At 34.7% G+C, this 15,202-nt stretch overlaps 1 protein-coding gene across 1 annotated transcript in view; it reads right to left on the bottom strand.

Moving 5' to 3' along the window:
* LOC116308234 (intermembrane lipid transfer protein VPS13B) overlaps nucleotides 1-12,606 on the bottom strand; it is a 98,992-nt gene extending 86,386 nt beyond the window's left edge. Inside the window, exons 1-8 of the mRNA XM_089025364.1 lie at nucleotides 12,210-12,606; nucleotides 9,752-10,984; nucleotides 6,151-6,559; nucleotides 5,227-5,423; nucleotides 2,684-2,860; nucleotides 1,936-2,051; nucleotides 1,625-1,809; nucleotides 1,417-1,542 (exon numbers count right to left, since the gene is read on the bottom strand). Of these exons, the coding sequence (XP_088881490.1) occupies nucleotides 1,417-1,542; nucleotides 1,625-1,809; nucleotides 1,936-2,051; nucleotides 2,684-2,860; nucleotides 5,227-5,423; nucleotides 6,151-6,559; nucleotides 9,752-10,984; nucleotides 12,210-12,356 (2,590 nt within the window). The 5' untranslated portion in view covers nucleotides 12,357-12,606. The remainder of the gene's footprint in view (nucleotides 1-1,416; nucleotides 1,543-1,624; nucleotides 1,810-1,935; nucleotides 2,052-2,683; nucleotides 2,861-5,226; nucleotides 5,424-6,150; nucleotides 6,560-9,751; nucleotides 10,985-12,209) is intronic.
* Between the last annotated feature and the right edge of the window lie 2,596 nt (nucleotides 12,607-15,202).

Here is a 15,202-nt window from a genome sequence, read left to right as displayed (position 1 = left end):
GGACTATTCATTCAGTCATCTTGCCATTTTTTATAAGAGCACTTACAAGGGTATAGTCAAGCGGAAATCGACTTATTATTTAATACCATCGCATTGTCTAATATTTTATATGGGCTCCCAGTGTATGGTGTCGGCTGAAGCTGAACTTACAACCGTTCAGTGTTTTCTAGACAGATGTAAAAAACGTAAAGATATTCATGATCTTTTAGAAAAACAAGACAAGAAAATATACACTAATGCTTCGAGTTTAGGAAGTCATCCGTTACATAAAATGATGCCAAAAGCTAAAAACACTAGATATCATCTTAGGAAAAAGTAAACTATGAAACCTTAAAGTTCTTTTGTAAACCGTCTAATATCTAATTATAATTTAGCTTAATTAGTAGTTAAATTTTATACACTTAAAATGATCATTATTAGAATTGTTTAGTAATTTTTACATTATATATTTACTCTTTCTTCTTTTCTTCTTTTATATAAACATTGCATTTTTTATTATTCTTATATTGTATGTGTTTTTATCTTATGCAATAAAGACCTATTATTATACATTTTACTTAGTATCTCAATTCTGATTGGTCGAGAGCCCTCAGCCAGTCCCTGATATCATGTGAACTCGACATGATAAATGTATTATCTGTAGGGTTTTTTTTTTGTAGGAAAACCTACAGATAATACAAAGATATAACTAGCTAAAAACTAGTGTGAGCTGCGTCGGTGTTTCTAATGAAACAGTAATGATGAAAAGGTAAATTATACACCGTGAAAAGATGAAAAAACTTACTGATGTTTCGGACGCTAGTCCTTCGTCGGAGTAAAAGAGCTCTTTTGCTCCGACGAAGGACTAGCGTCCGAAACGTCAGTAAGTTTTTTCATCTTTTCACGGTGTATAATTTACCTTTTCATCATTACTATTTAAAAAATCCTTAACTTATTTTCATATACTTTATGAAGAATTCTTGAAATATTTCAATTCTGAATTAAAAATTTTGCGTTTTTCATGCGACATCATGGCGTTCATAATTCTTGTCTCTATAATTTAATGTTCATGGTAATGTTTTTCCATTATACAAAATGTATAATAAAGCAACTATTGAATTCTGTTATCACATAATATCATAAATTATCAAGACCTATTATCAGCCTTCGGCTTCAGCAGATAACATAGCCGAGGTCTTGATAATTTACGATACCATGCTCAACCTCATCCAATAAATAATTGCTTATTATTACTATTATTATTATTATCATTATATTATTATTATTATTATTATTTATTATTATTATCATTATTAAGTAGTTCACCATGGTAAAGTTAAAATGGACAATCATAATGGTAGACTCAAAGGAAATTAGAACGTCTGGAACCCAGAGTATAGTTGTACTAAATCACTAGATCATGATCAAATGTCTTACCTTTTGATTTGATGGTGGCACTTATTGTTCCAACAGAACTAGTTGTTGTCATAACAACAGATGTGTTACAGCATTGTATGTCAATATTTGACATGTCCAGTTCTAATTCCGATTGGCTATTATTACCTACAAAAAGTGACATTCAGTGTGAAGTTTTATTCAATACTTGATAGTGATTATTTCTGATGAATATCACACTTCAACTCACTGTGAAAATCCAATGTGGATGCAATTACAGTTGTGGGTAGGACTGGAAGTATCTTGTTCTGCATCCACATTGTAGACCATGAGGCAAACAGGTGTGACAACAGCAGGAACTGTGCTTTAGTCAGGGAGAGGGAAATGGAAGGAACTTCAAGGTGAACCTCTGTTCTTTTTAGAGTCTCATTTTTCCTGTTAAAGAACAAAAATCATGCTATGAAGAGAAATTGAAGTATACTGAGAAAACTATGCTTAGCCTAATTAAAGAAAGCCAAAAAAAGAATTATATGAATAGTTACGAAAGTGTTTTCATCTCACCATGTATCTGGTAGAATGCAGTCTTTGACTGACAGGATTGCACTGACTGATGGCATGATATTGATGAGGGCTGATTCAGGGATAGTGTGAGAAATGTACATCTCTATGTTAAAGACCTGAATAACAAAGTAAAAGCTTGCATTCCAGACATAAACTTGATGCATTAAAGTGCCCCTAACCCCTAATTCAATATTTTCGGCATTGACTCTACAACATTTGTAAAAATAAAATATCTATATTTGAGTGTCTTAGTCATTCTAGTGCTTTCACACTAATTGGGGACACTTTTCAGTCAAACCCACTGCCACTACATACAATGAACCCAGAGCAAACTCTCGTAGCATAAGAGAGAACAACACATCAAACAAACTCAATTTACATGTGGCGACCGCAGGGCTTGAACCAGTGATCCAACCTATTGGCCTCACGACGTTTAAAAACAAAGCGTTAGCAGCGTACACCACCCAGGCACCCATAAAGTAAATAGTTGAATAGTTGAATGGTAAAATGCTTTTTGCTCTTGTAAGGTTTCCACCTGGAGGCCAAAACCTGAGGAGGCATATATTGGAGTAAAGGTGTATGTATGTAGGTATGTTGTTATATTGATTTCACAGCTTTTACGAACATGAAAGACTCACTAGCTTGTTTATGTTTTTCAATAGATTCGAGTCATATAAAAATAGTTTACCAATCAAACAGATTAGTTTAATTTAACTGTGAAAATAAAACAACAACAAAGTACACAAACCTGAATAACAGTGTTGTTGAATGCATGATGAAGCATGCTTTTACTGGCAGGAAATTCAGCATTTGCAATGATTAGCTTGGTAAGCTCTGTAGGATACATTGGATTATTGCGATGTATTTCCATTCTGTTGATCGATATGACAAGTGCTGGCTGGAATGATTGATCATCTCTTGTTTTCTGTAACATGTAACATAGACTGAATTTGGAGAACTGTGGTTTAATAACATGTTAGCCTTGGATATAATAACAATGATAACGTTAAAGTATAAAGTATAAAGGACAAGTTAGTGTCATGTGACAAATGACAAGTGATGTGTGACATGTGATAAGTGAAAAATGATATGTGATAAGTGATATGTGATATGTAATAAGCAATTATTGAATTTGGTTATCGCATGATATCATTATCGCATGATACCTTCGGCTTCTGCAGATAACACAGCCTCGGTCTTGATAATTTACGATATCATGCGATAACCGAATTCGATAATTGCTTTATAATACATTTTGTATACTAAAAAAAATTAACCTGAACTTTAAATCATACACTGTAGAGACAAGAATTATGAACGCCATGATGTGGCGTGAAAAATGCAAAATTCTTATTATTCAGTAATATTTTGAGAATTCTTCATAAAGTATATGAAAATAAGTTAAGGATTCCTTAAATAATTGTTTTTATTATATAATTACCAATGAAATATCTATTTTTCTCTATTCCGAAAAATTGATATCTTCACACGTGAAAATAACACCATTGCGATGGCTATTCAAAAATACACGGAAAGAATTGCCTGAAAAAGCCAAAACATACTTCATTGATAATTATATAATAAACAGAATATTACATGGGCGCTTGGAGATACGAAATTTATCTTCTCGTGTTGAAAATCTCTCACTCGTTTGCTGCGCTCACTTGTGAGAGATCTTTTCAACACTCGAAGATAAATTTCGTATCTCCGCGCGCCCATGTAATATCCTCTATTTATACATTATTCTGGAAATAGATACACAATGAATAAAAACAAAGCTACCACAGCATGACCTTGAATGAACTTGACATGATAAATGTATTATCTGTAGGAAAACCTACAGATAATACATTTATCATGTCGAGTTCACATGATATCAGGGACTGGCTGAGGGCTCTTGACCGATCAGAATTGAGATACTTAGTAAAATGTAATATGTAATATGTAATATGTAATATGTGATAAGTGATATGTGATATGTGATAAGTGATATATGATAAGATATGTGATAGGTAATAAGTGATATGTGATAAGTGATAAGTGATAATTGATAAGTGATAAGCGATATGTGATATGTGATATGTAATATGTAATATGTAATATGTGATAAGTGATATGTGATAAGTGATATATGATAAGATATGTGATATGTAATAAATGATATGTGATATATGATATGTGATAAGTGATAAGTGATATGTGATTAGTGATAAGTGATAAGTGATAAGTGATAAGTGATAAGTGATAAGTGATATGTGATATGTGATATGTGATAAGTGATATGTGATATGTGATAAGTGATATGTGATAAGTGATAAGTGATAAGTGATAAGTGATATGTGATAAGTGATAAGTGATATGTGATATGTGATATGTGATAAGTGATATGTGATAAGTGATGTGATAATGTGATAAGTGATAAGTGATATGTGATAAGTGATATGTGATAAATGATACGTGATAAGTGATACGTGATAAATGATATGTGATAAGTGATGGGTGATAAGTGATAGGTGATACGTAATAAGTGATATGTGATAAGTGATATGCGATAAGTGATATGTGATAAGTGATATGTGATAAGTGATATGTGAAAATAAAGATAACCAGTAACATAACATGGAAATTAAGAACCCTAGTAATCAATAATATCAGCCACAGTGTTCAGCAATAATGTGCCCATGTAATCTTGAAAACTCCTCCAAAAATAAAGCACAGGCAGAATCAGGTAGACAATACACTGTAGACAATAGATTATAAAATCCTGATGTTATGAATGCTTCATAGGCGAACATCCATAAGCTCAAACCACTGGTACTGTGTAAGTTTCAGAAATTGAAGTATTTACTCTGAGGCAGTCTTTAAATGAAATCCCAGCACCTTGAAGTAGTTGAATTAGGTAGAGACCCTGCATGTATATGGTCAGCTGCTGGGATGGTCAAATTTACTGAAAGAAGAGCAACTGTGAAATGTCGAGTGGAAATATTGCCAGCAAGAAGTGGCTTTTCCACAACCTCCACCTCTAGAGGAAGATCTGCGGACATTCAGGAACCTGTAGCCTGTTGGACAAGGAGTGCCAATTTCTATGTCATCCATATTGCCAGGATAAAGCCAAGCCTCTGCCAACAAGTCAATATCATAATCCACTGCAAAATCCTTTTTACAAGACCACCGGATCAGTACTAAATACCCTGTATTTTGCTATTATTGCATGTGGGACTAAATAAAAAAGCTTAAGCATCATCTGATGATAAATTAAAAAACATTTCCCTCTTATGGTTTCCCTCTTACCGTTGTACTTTGAAGTTTCAATAACATATTTTCAGAACTTGAAGTAGTTGAATTAGGAAGAGACCCTGCATGTATATGGTCAGCTGCTGGGATGGTCAAATTTACTGAAAGAAGAGTAACTGTGAAATGTCGAGTGGAAATATTGCCAGCAAGAAGTTGCTTTTCCACAAATTCATCATAAAATGGCAAGTCCTTTTCTGTGAAATGAAATAATAAAATAATAAGAATGATAATAAAACAATTAAGGTTGCTCGACGGGGTTTTCTTGGCTTGGTTTTCTTGATTTTCTTCACAAATACGAGGACACAAACAAGCAAACAAACAAAAATGAAGAAATAAAAAACTTGCTTGCTGTGCTGTGTGGAGTTATAAAGCACGCAGAGGTTGGCAGACAGGGCGCTTATTAGGTACCTAATAAGTGCCCTGTTGGCAGAATACGAGAAGAAGTGTTAGGAGAAGCATGACATGGAGTGCTTCTTGACACTTCCAAGTGTTTTGCCAATCCTTAAGTGCTTTATAACTCCACACAGCACAGCAAGCAAGTTTTTTATTTCTTTTATAAAATACAAAAAACAGGAATGACAAAACTGGAAGTGTGCATGCGTGCTGTGTGCTCTCATAAAGCACATGTTCCCAAACAATAAAATCACAAGCTTTAGAACAGTTATTTCATAATGAGTTGTAAAGTAAAAGAACCAATACTTAAAAGCAGTTTTATATCAATTCTGATTTCTGTAAAAACATGCTCATTTGAAAAATAATTTCATATTTCCCTAAACTCTATTAAAAGATTTGTTCCTCAATGAATTGTTTGCATAAGTGTATTTATGATTAGAAGTTGAAATGTAGCATGCCAAGAAACCCCCATTGAGCCAGCTTAACTTCAATCTGTTTCTGAGGGATAGACATATTTCAAAACAATACCTTTTCTATCTGGAGAACCATCTGATGAAAACTGGTGCATTGATGAGAGTCTGTGAATCAGACCTGCTGTTAACTGAAGATTCAATGACCCAAGAAACATTCTTTTGTGAGACATCTCCATGACAAGTCTTATCTTTCTTACATGATCCAAACCACTATGCTCCTCTTCTTCACCATCACCATCTTTTACTGGCTCAATATCCATAACATAAAGATAATCAAAGAAAAAGGCACCATATCTCTCGAGTGCAAAGGATTCAGAGTGTTGCTCAAGAAATGTTTCTTTGTCAAACACTATTTCTGGTGGCTCTAGGGATGTTTGTTCAGAATGAAATAATGAACCCAGTAAAAATCCTTGGGGTTGAGTGGCAGAATCATGAGGGGCTCTCACAGACAGAAACATGTCTTCCTGTATCAACAAAACAAAATAAAATATTTAAAAAAACAAATGATTAAATTATTATTATTATTATTTAACGTAATAAGACATCTTAATTTCAATTGCTATGTCTCAACTTACACTGAGATAAAAACTTTCCATAACAAGTACATTCAGATCATAATCATAAAATGCCTCTGAATGGAACACACACTAACTTAATGCTTTAGTAATCATATGCTTTAGTAAACACCAGATAACACTCAGTTGCAGAACCATTGTTGTCTGGTTCATGATATAAAATGAGATAATTATCCCTGGCTGTATTTATTTGACATAGAGTACAAAGTTGATACAAAACATGTGTTAAGGTACCTGGACTGGCTAAAGTGGGTGTCTGCAGTTGGACAACATTTGTTCAAATTCTATTCAGTATTATTCTAGAAGTGACTTGATAAAAAAAATATTCATAACATTTTCTTTCCAAATTCTATGTTAAAAGTGTGAAATTTCACACCTAAGGTGTCAAAAAAACACAGGTTTCCCAAGGCTTTAAAATTGATTATTCTTAAATATCTCTTGCTATTTCTATTAAGCTTAAAAAAGTCAAACTAAGCATTTATTTGACTTAACTTTATGTAAAACTGCAAGTACGACGAGACAATCTCTTAAATACCTCTTACTATTTCTATTAAGCTTAAAAAAGTCAAACTAAGCATTTATTTAACTAAACTTTATGTAAAACTGCAAATATGACGAGGCGATCTCCCAACTTCGACCGATCGTTAAATTTTCTCAAAATGTCATACTTTTGGCTGGCTAATTTTTCAGTCCATGCTTTCTGACAGTGCAATAGATAAATCTCATTAACGTGCTTGTGACTCCAAGACCAAATACATCAACGTTTGGAAAAAGAACCTTCGCTTTGGCTGCACTGGCACTCTGGAACAATCTCCCTGATGCAATTAATGACTCAAGTTCAGTTCCAGAGTTTAAATCTGCACTAAAACACTACCTGTTCACCAGGAGTAACTGACTTTTTTTGCAATTTTTTCCACAAACTTGATATCCGTCTGGTCCTTTTGTAAAAAGCATTGAGGCGTTGTATGATGCGTTTGTTAAGAACTTTTGTTATTCACACGTACCATTTCAGTCAGCTTCTACGTTCCCTGTTTTGAACCTGACAATGCCTTTGCAAATAAGTGTATATGGAATTTAATTGTCTTGTCATCAAAATACAATTATTTTCCTTTAAGATTTAACAACTACTTTGTTGGACAGCTAGCCACAAAACACGAAACATCTATTAAATAATCTAGTAAATTTTCCATTCTGTTCATTTAATATGAGGTTTTTTTAAAAATAAAGGGTAACTAAATTTAATATTAATATTGATAAATTGAAATATCCATTTTCACAATAAATTGACTATTCACAGCTCTTTCTCATTGGTTAACACTCCTCATCCTGTTAACAAACTAGAGATTAAAAAAATAACTCAAACCTTGGCAAGTTTCTGTTACATCAAGTTTACATTATACCACGGGAAAATACCACCATTTATAGTAAAGTTATTTTTGAGAAATAAGACCTTGGAGGCAGGGTAGAGCAGGTTACCTGGTTGGAACGATTTACTAGTACAGGCATCCCAGCCACTTTTTAGACAACTTTGATAGGAAATATAGGCTGTGCAAGTTCTAAATATAGGAAAATATAGGATTTTTTCCCAAAAATATATGCACTTTATAGGAGCTAAGATAGCTTTTTGGTGCTGTAACCAGGGATTGGCCATAAAAAAAAACAGAACCCAAAAAAAAGGGCCATTTTATTTCCTTCGCCAAATATGCTAAACAGTGTAAAATATAAATGTATCAATCAGCAGTTGTCCTATTTATAGGAAATATAGGAGGTTTTCTTTAAATATAGGCTCTTTATAGCATCCGATACAAATTATAGGAAATATAGGATATATAGGAGGTCTGGGATGCCTGCTAGTATCTTAGTCTCTAAAAATCTAAAGGAGAAGATGAAAAAAGTGGCCAAAATTTTGAGCAACAGTGTTGAAAGCCATTAAAGGCAGAGCGTTTATGCCATACTGATCAAAGTTATCAAAATACTCGTCTCTTACTTGGTGTTGCAAGGCACCAAATTAGATGTTCGGGTGCCTTGTTGGTGACTTGCAACACCAATCATGTCTGGTACTCCAAACTCCAAATTCCGTTCCTGATTTTGGCATATGTAATCAAGGTTGTTGGGACTTCATAAACACATTTGCACAGGAATTTTATAGCTGGCTTTAGAATTGAAATACTTCATTTAAAACATAAGGCAGGCTGATATTCCCTCAAGACCTCTCTCAGAATTGCTTAACATTTCATAATTTAATAATTTATCAAAACTTTTCAATGAATTGCCATTTTTTTGAGGAAAATTAAAGGAGATCTTAACGCTTTGAATGGCAAAGATCAAACACTGGAATGTGCTAGCAAATTATTTATTCTGCTTCTTTAATGAAATGGAATTGAAAGATAAATCTTACTATGTACCTCATGCTACTTTGTAGTAGACTTTAAAGCCAAAACATTTATTATATAAATACTGTGAATGAATATAGGCTATAAGAATATCTATATTGTCAAGTTCAAGTGAATAACAATTCATGTTGAATGAATTTGTTTATATTGCTCATTGTAAATCTGGCTCTTGAAACCATTCTCCTTTCTGATCTTGGTTAGTTTATAGTGCAGAGAATACTGCTCGATTAGCTGAATCTTGAATAGTTAACCAAAAAAACCTATTGCCCATAAAGTTTGAAAATTCTTAGAAATCATCACTATCTTCTTGGCTTGAAATCCTTGTAAATTAAATTTTTTTAGTTCGACTATCTTGAATTATGGCAGTCAACAAAATAGAGCATGCGTAGACATTAGTCTGTCACATGACCTGTTAGCTCCATCTTTCATAATTACTTGACAATATAGTGACATTAATATCTGGTACATTCTAATTGATTGGACTAGACACGAACCCTTTAGCAGATGCCTGCTAAGGTCTCTTGGGTAAGTTCCTGAAGACCCCTGGGTACTATTGTGCAACTTGGCAATTTTGTGGGGCAGGAAAAAAAAAGCATAGGTATTTTATGGCCCGTTTACTGTAGCAAATATTCAGAATTATAAAGAATCATGCAAATTATTCATAATTTGATAATAGTCTGACTTTTACCTTTTCATCATCCTCTTCAGTTTCCTGAATTGACTGAACAGTTTCAGTCTTATTACTATGGTAACATGAGCAGTCACCCAGTGTCCAACCCATTATTGATGTAACACCAACTTGAGCATCAAAGAACTCCTCTCCGCGTAATATCAACTCTGAAGCAACCCCAGACAATTCACAGCTTAATAATGGCTGGAATTGATATCTCTGAGCACCAAAAAATGTTCTCTCACTGACTTTAGATGTAAGTTTTAGTGTAAGAGTCACTTGAGAGATGTAAATTCCAAGCATTAAAAACAGATCTGACGTCTGGGTTTTAGTATCTTCCAAAGCTTCATCTGTAGTAGACTCAGGAATGAAAGACCACATCCAGTTATACCAATCATCTTGAGGTACACTAAAAGACTGATGAAGCTGTACTGCATTACCTTCATTGGTTCTTGATTCACTGTTTGAGATAATGGTTTTCCCTCTCTGAGAGTCGTGATTATCTTTAATCATCTTAGCTGCTGGATGTTGCTTATATTCACACCCAGGCAAATCTAAAGTGTTGTAGTATAATAAGACACACAACTTCAACAAGCGCACAAATAAAGGAAGCTGTTCATCAGTCAATGACAGATCAAAACTCTCACAATACACATTAAGTTTGGTGGATTTGGGTCTTAATTGTGCATCATAGTTGATGTTAATCCTGCAACTCAGTCCACACTTATACAAGAGTGGGTCTTGGTACATATCAATTTTTCCACTTGTACTTATCTTGTCGAGGCAAACTGTCAAGTCAGAGATGTTACAAACTTTACGCAGGATGTAATCTGGGGCAGCGATGTCAACAAATGCTTTTTCCCAATTGGCATTGACTGAGAAGGTTTCTGCTGACTTCACATTCAATGACAATACAATATCATCTTCAACATACTTTAAAACAACATTGTGGATACAAATAGAGATGTTGTTGACTACTCTGTTGACCAAGTTTTGAACATAACCAGCTGGAGGAGGTTCACCTCTGTCATGAAGGTTCTTTTTATCCAGTTCTTTCTTAACTTCCAAAGTTGACAATGGTGATGCATTATCGCCATCATCATGTTTAACTGTAGGATCTTTGAGCTCAATGACACATTCTATGGTGTTGATAGTAATATTCACAGGCTCTGATAAAAGTTTTGTCCATGGAACATGTATTTGAAGTTTATGGATCTTCCCACTTAAAAATGTGATAGGTAATTTCAATTCCTGTGGAATATGTAACTTTATTTTAGTATGGTGCATAGTCAAAATTTTGAAATGTAGAAACCTAAGATCACAATGAACATGAAAAAATGATGTAAGACGTTGCTATGACAACAAGGGAACCCTTGTTATGCAATCAAAAATGTTCATTTAAAAAATCATAACTCTCGAACCAAATGGTGAATGTTTTTAAAAACGGAAATATTTTAACTTTGTATCTTAATCTTATAGCTTATTTGAATAAACTCCTAAAAATCTAGGTTATATCAACATTTTAGAAAAAGCTAAATATTCTAACACATGAAAAAATACATTTTTGTAGGGAATTTTGTTCCACTTTATGAGATTTTTTAAGAGCATCGAAGCTACAAAATATGACAAATCAATGTATCTCTGTCTTTTTGCTGAAAATATCCACGTATTATTGTAGAATGATTGTCTAGCCGTCGTTCCTGCAATTATATACTCTGCAAATAACTATTATCTTATGAATTTTAATTTTTTTTCTAATCACTTCCAGTTGCGCAATTTTTGCTCCAAAAGCTTGCGCGTAGGCTCCCATTAAATGCTGATTATTTCAAAAACAAGCTCAGGACACCAAATTCTTCTTTCCAGATTTGGAATCAGCATTAAATTTCAATTCGGAAAATCAGAGTTTTGAAAAAGTTATATATTTTTTCCAAAAGTAGACAGTCACCTTATGTTTTTGAAAACATAAACCAAAGCCATATGCTAAATTAGAAAAAATTTCACTGCAGAGTTTTTGATTTTTTTCAGTTTGAATTTTAAAATTTTTGAAGACAAATTTTTCCCTTTGCAAGTTCTACATCATGGGATCTAGAGTGTGCGAGCTCAAGAAAAACTGTTTTGAGCCTCCTTAAGTAAAAAAAAGTGTGTATTTATGAGCAGGTCAAGTCACATGCTGAATCAGCATTGGTCAAATGTATCTGTCAGCTCTGTCTCAAGTTTGACCAATGATGAAACGGCATGTCACATATTCCTTGCACTCTATTCAATGTCCTCATGAATCCGGGTTTTCATAGATTTAAAAACCATGAGGTACCAAGGTGTTTGGGACACTGATTTAAGGGTTGTACCCTTCAGGCATCTAACATGCATTTGCAAATGTATTCTTTGAATACCTTATTAGGTAAAGCAAATCATACAAAACTATGAAGAATTTTTTACAAGAAATAATTTCTTATGGACCTTAATGAAGCTTGCTTACCTTTTCAAGAACATCAAGCCTAAGTTCAAGATTGTAAAGAACCACGTCTCCCCCCCATATCGACAGGCTCAGATCTGAGGGTTTGAGATTCTTGATGTATTTGTCGACATAGCTCATCAAAAGAGGAGATATGTATGTCTCTAGCATTGTACTAAAAACTTAACACTACAAACTTTTTGAACGCATTGAAAAAATTCATTGTCGAGTCGCTGGTAGGCTAGGAAGCCACGAAGCTGAGTTTATAACCCATGGCAAAACTAATGAAAACCTCCTTTTTTCGCCTCGAAAAGCCCCTTCAAAATCCATACAAATTACTTTCATTCAGTCAAACCATCCCTAAATAATAGAAATTAAACTTAAATAAAATTACTCATAGCACCTCATAGCACCTCATGACTTCGCGTGATGGTTGTTTTTTAAGGCTGAAATTATACATGCGCAAACGACACTGGAGTGTATATAACGAGTATTTTGATTGGTGTTCGTTTCATTTAAAAACCAATCAGATAGTTCGTTGTACTTTAACGCCAGCGTGGCAAATTCCAATCTTTAGCCTTTCGGCGTTTTGGTCAGCGGGCTTCTGCCGTGTAAGACTGTGGGGAATCACAGGCAGACCAATCTTGATTTTTGTTTATTTATTTATTTAGCTTTTGCCTCACATCAAATCATAGTAAAATAAAAATTAAAAAGAAATAAATGAAATGAAATAGAATAATAAAAAAATACAAGCGGATGAGAGGAAAATTTGAATGAATGAGATTTAAAAATTGAATATTGACTTAAGGTGACTGCCTACTTTTGGAAATTGATTTAAGCTTTTTTTTAAACTTCGATTTTCCGAATTGAAATTTAATGCTGCTTCCAAATCTGGAAAGAAAAATAGGGTGTCCCGAGCTCGTTTTCGAGATAATCAGCATTTAATGGACGCCTACGCACGAGCTTTTGGGGTAAAAATTGCGCCACCGGAAGTGATTAGAAAAAAATTAAGATTCATAAGATAATAGTTATGTGCAGACTATATGATTACACGAATGAAGGCTAGTCAATCATTCTACAATGATACATGGATATTTTCGACAAAAAGACAGAGAGATACATTGATTTGTCATATTTTGTAGTTTCGGTGCTCTTAAAAAATCTCATAAAGTCGAACAAAAATCCCTACAAAAATCTATTTTTTCACGTGTTCCTGATTTAAACTTTTCCTAAAATGTTGATATAACCTAGATTTTTAGGAGTTTTTTCGAATGAGCTATCAAAAAATATAGAGTCCCGTGCAAAATTTGAGGGTTTTGCCCTGTTGAAGCTCAAAACGCGTATGGTTCTTCAATAAAATCTTGTAGATTTTTCAGCGGTTTTTGAGCGCGCGCTCATCGTGGGCTCAATTCGAACGTTCAAAAGTAGGCAGCCACTTTAACAGGAAAGCGCTTTTACAATTGAACGTCCCTTTCTACATTTCATGCAGACGGTCTTCCATGTTCTGCAGTCATCAACGTCGTAAGTTTCTTGCAAAGCAGTTTGGTAGTATTTCTTTAATCCACGCCTGAAAGCCGCAAGGCTCAAGTCCTTGGAGCGTTAAGGAAGCCCGGGGGGGGGGGGGGGGTACTCCCCTATATTTGCTATACGGGTATGTGCCGCCCTATAGGGTATGGTTTTCCGGCTTTTGGGTCTGGGGTAGGGTATCATTTTTTGACATTTTGTCTGGGATAGGGTATCATTTTAGTCTGGGATAGGGTTATGATTTGGTCATTTTTGTCTGGCGAATAGGCTACGCTTTCTGCCTTCACAAAAACAATAAAAACGTTAGTTAATATTGATTGCCATCTGTTGAAAAACCGTCTTTTCCGTCTTTTAGTCTGGGATAGGGTGTACAATTCTTAGTTTTAGTCTGGGGTAGGGTATGTAAAATCAAAATTTTAGGTCTGGGATAGGGTCAGGGTTTTGAGGTCCTGGCGGCACACCCCTACCCAAGTTGGGGTGGTAGTACCCTCCCCCGGGTAAGGAAGGGTCGAGGGAGGGAGGGAGTTCCCAAAGTTCCACACCTTCGTACGGTTCTTACGACGAAGCTTGACTGGTAGCCAGAGTTCTTGCGAAAGGCACCTTCAGTATCTTCCTTCCTACCTTAGTATCTTCCTTCACATGGATAAGGTTGTTCAGAATCTTGTATAGGAAAATTTGATCCTGGTACTCGTGCCAATAACCGATGCAAATACGCAACAGATTGAGTTTCTGAAGCCACATGTGGTAAGATACGTATACTTCCGTGTTAAAGTCCAGATTCAGCAGAAACTTCGTAGTTCTCCTTCGTATCTTCTAGATGTCACGGATGCGATCAGCAGACTGCGGATCGGACACCATACTGGGGAAGAGTAACTAAAGTTACTCCGTACCAGATGTAAGTAGCCCTAGGCATCTTCTCGCGTAGGTATCTTTTATTTCCATAGAGGTCCGTTTAACCATTACAAGTACTTTGAAGAATAATAATTGAAGATCCCCCCCCCGATTTTATTTTTACTTTTCCGATTCATCTAAATTGGGCTCCCTGTGACGTGCCTTTTGGGAGCTCCGCTCAGTTAGGCAGAGCCTAAATTTATAGATCATCTGTTTAATATTACGAAGGTAAATCAACAAAATGCAATGAAAGGGCACAGGGCGGGGAGTATCCACGAGTTTGTCAAAGGCAGTTTTATTATTGCATATTTGAAACGTCCATGGTGCAATCAACGACTCAACTTTGGGGGAAATGACATTTCTCTTTCTTTCGGCAAGGAAATCACCTCATTACCACAGGAAACCCAATTTAGACCAAAGAGATGAAATTAAAATCTGGAAAATATATTAATTGTTGAAAAAAATGGACTAGAGCCTCTTACCCATTTGTATAGGAAACTATTATATTAATCTAGTTTTTATATTGTTACTCCGTCTATCACTCTTATCTTTTGGGCTCCCTGTTGCATTATCATGCGCATGACTTTCAGTGTGGAGGAAGT

This window comes from Actinia tenebrosa, unplaced genomic scaffold (genome assembly GCF_029948245.1).
Source record: "Actinia tenebrosa isolate PJP-AT-01 unplaced genomic scaffold, QUT_ActTen_1.0 utg1515__unscaffolded, whole genome shotgun sequence".
Lineage (NCBI taxonomy): Eukaryota > Metazoa > Cnidaria > Anthozoa > Actiniaria > Actiniidae > Actinia > Actinia tenebrosa.
The sequence above is the reverse complement of the archived record's forward strand: the minus strand, read 5'-3'. Positions and strand labels throughout refer to the sequence as shown.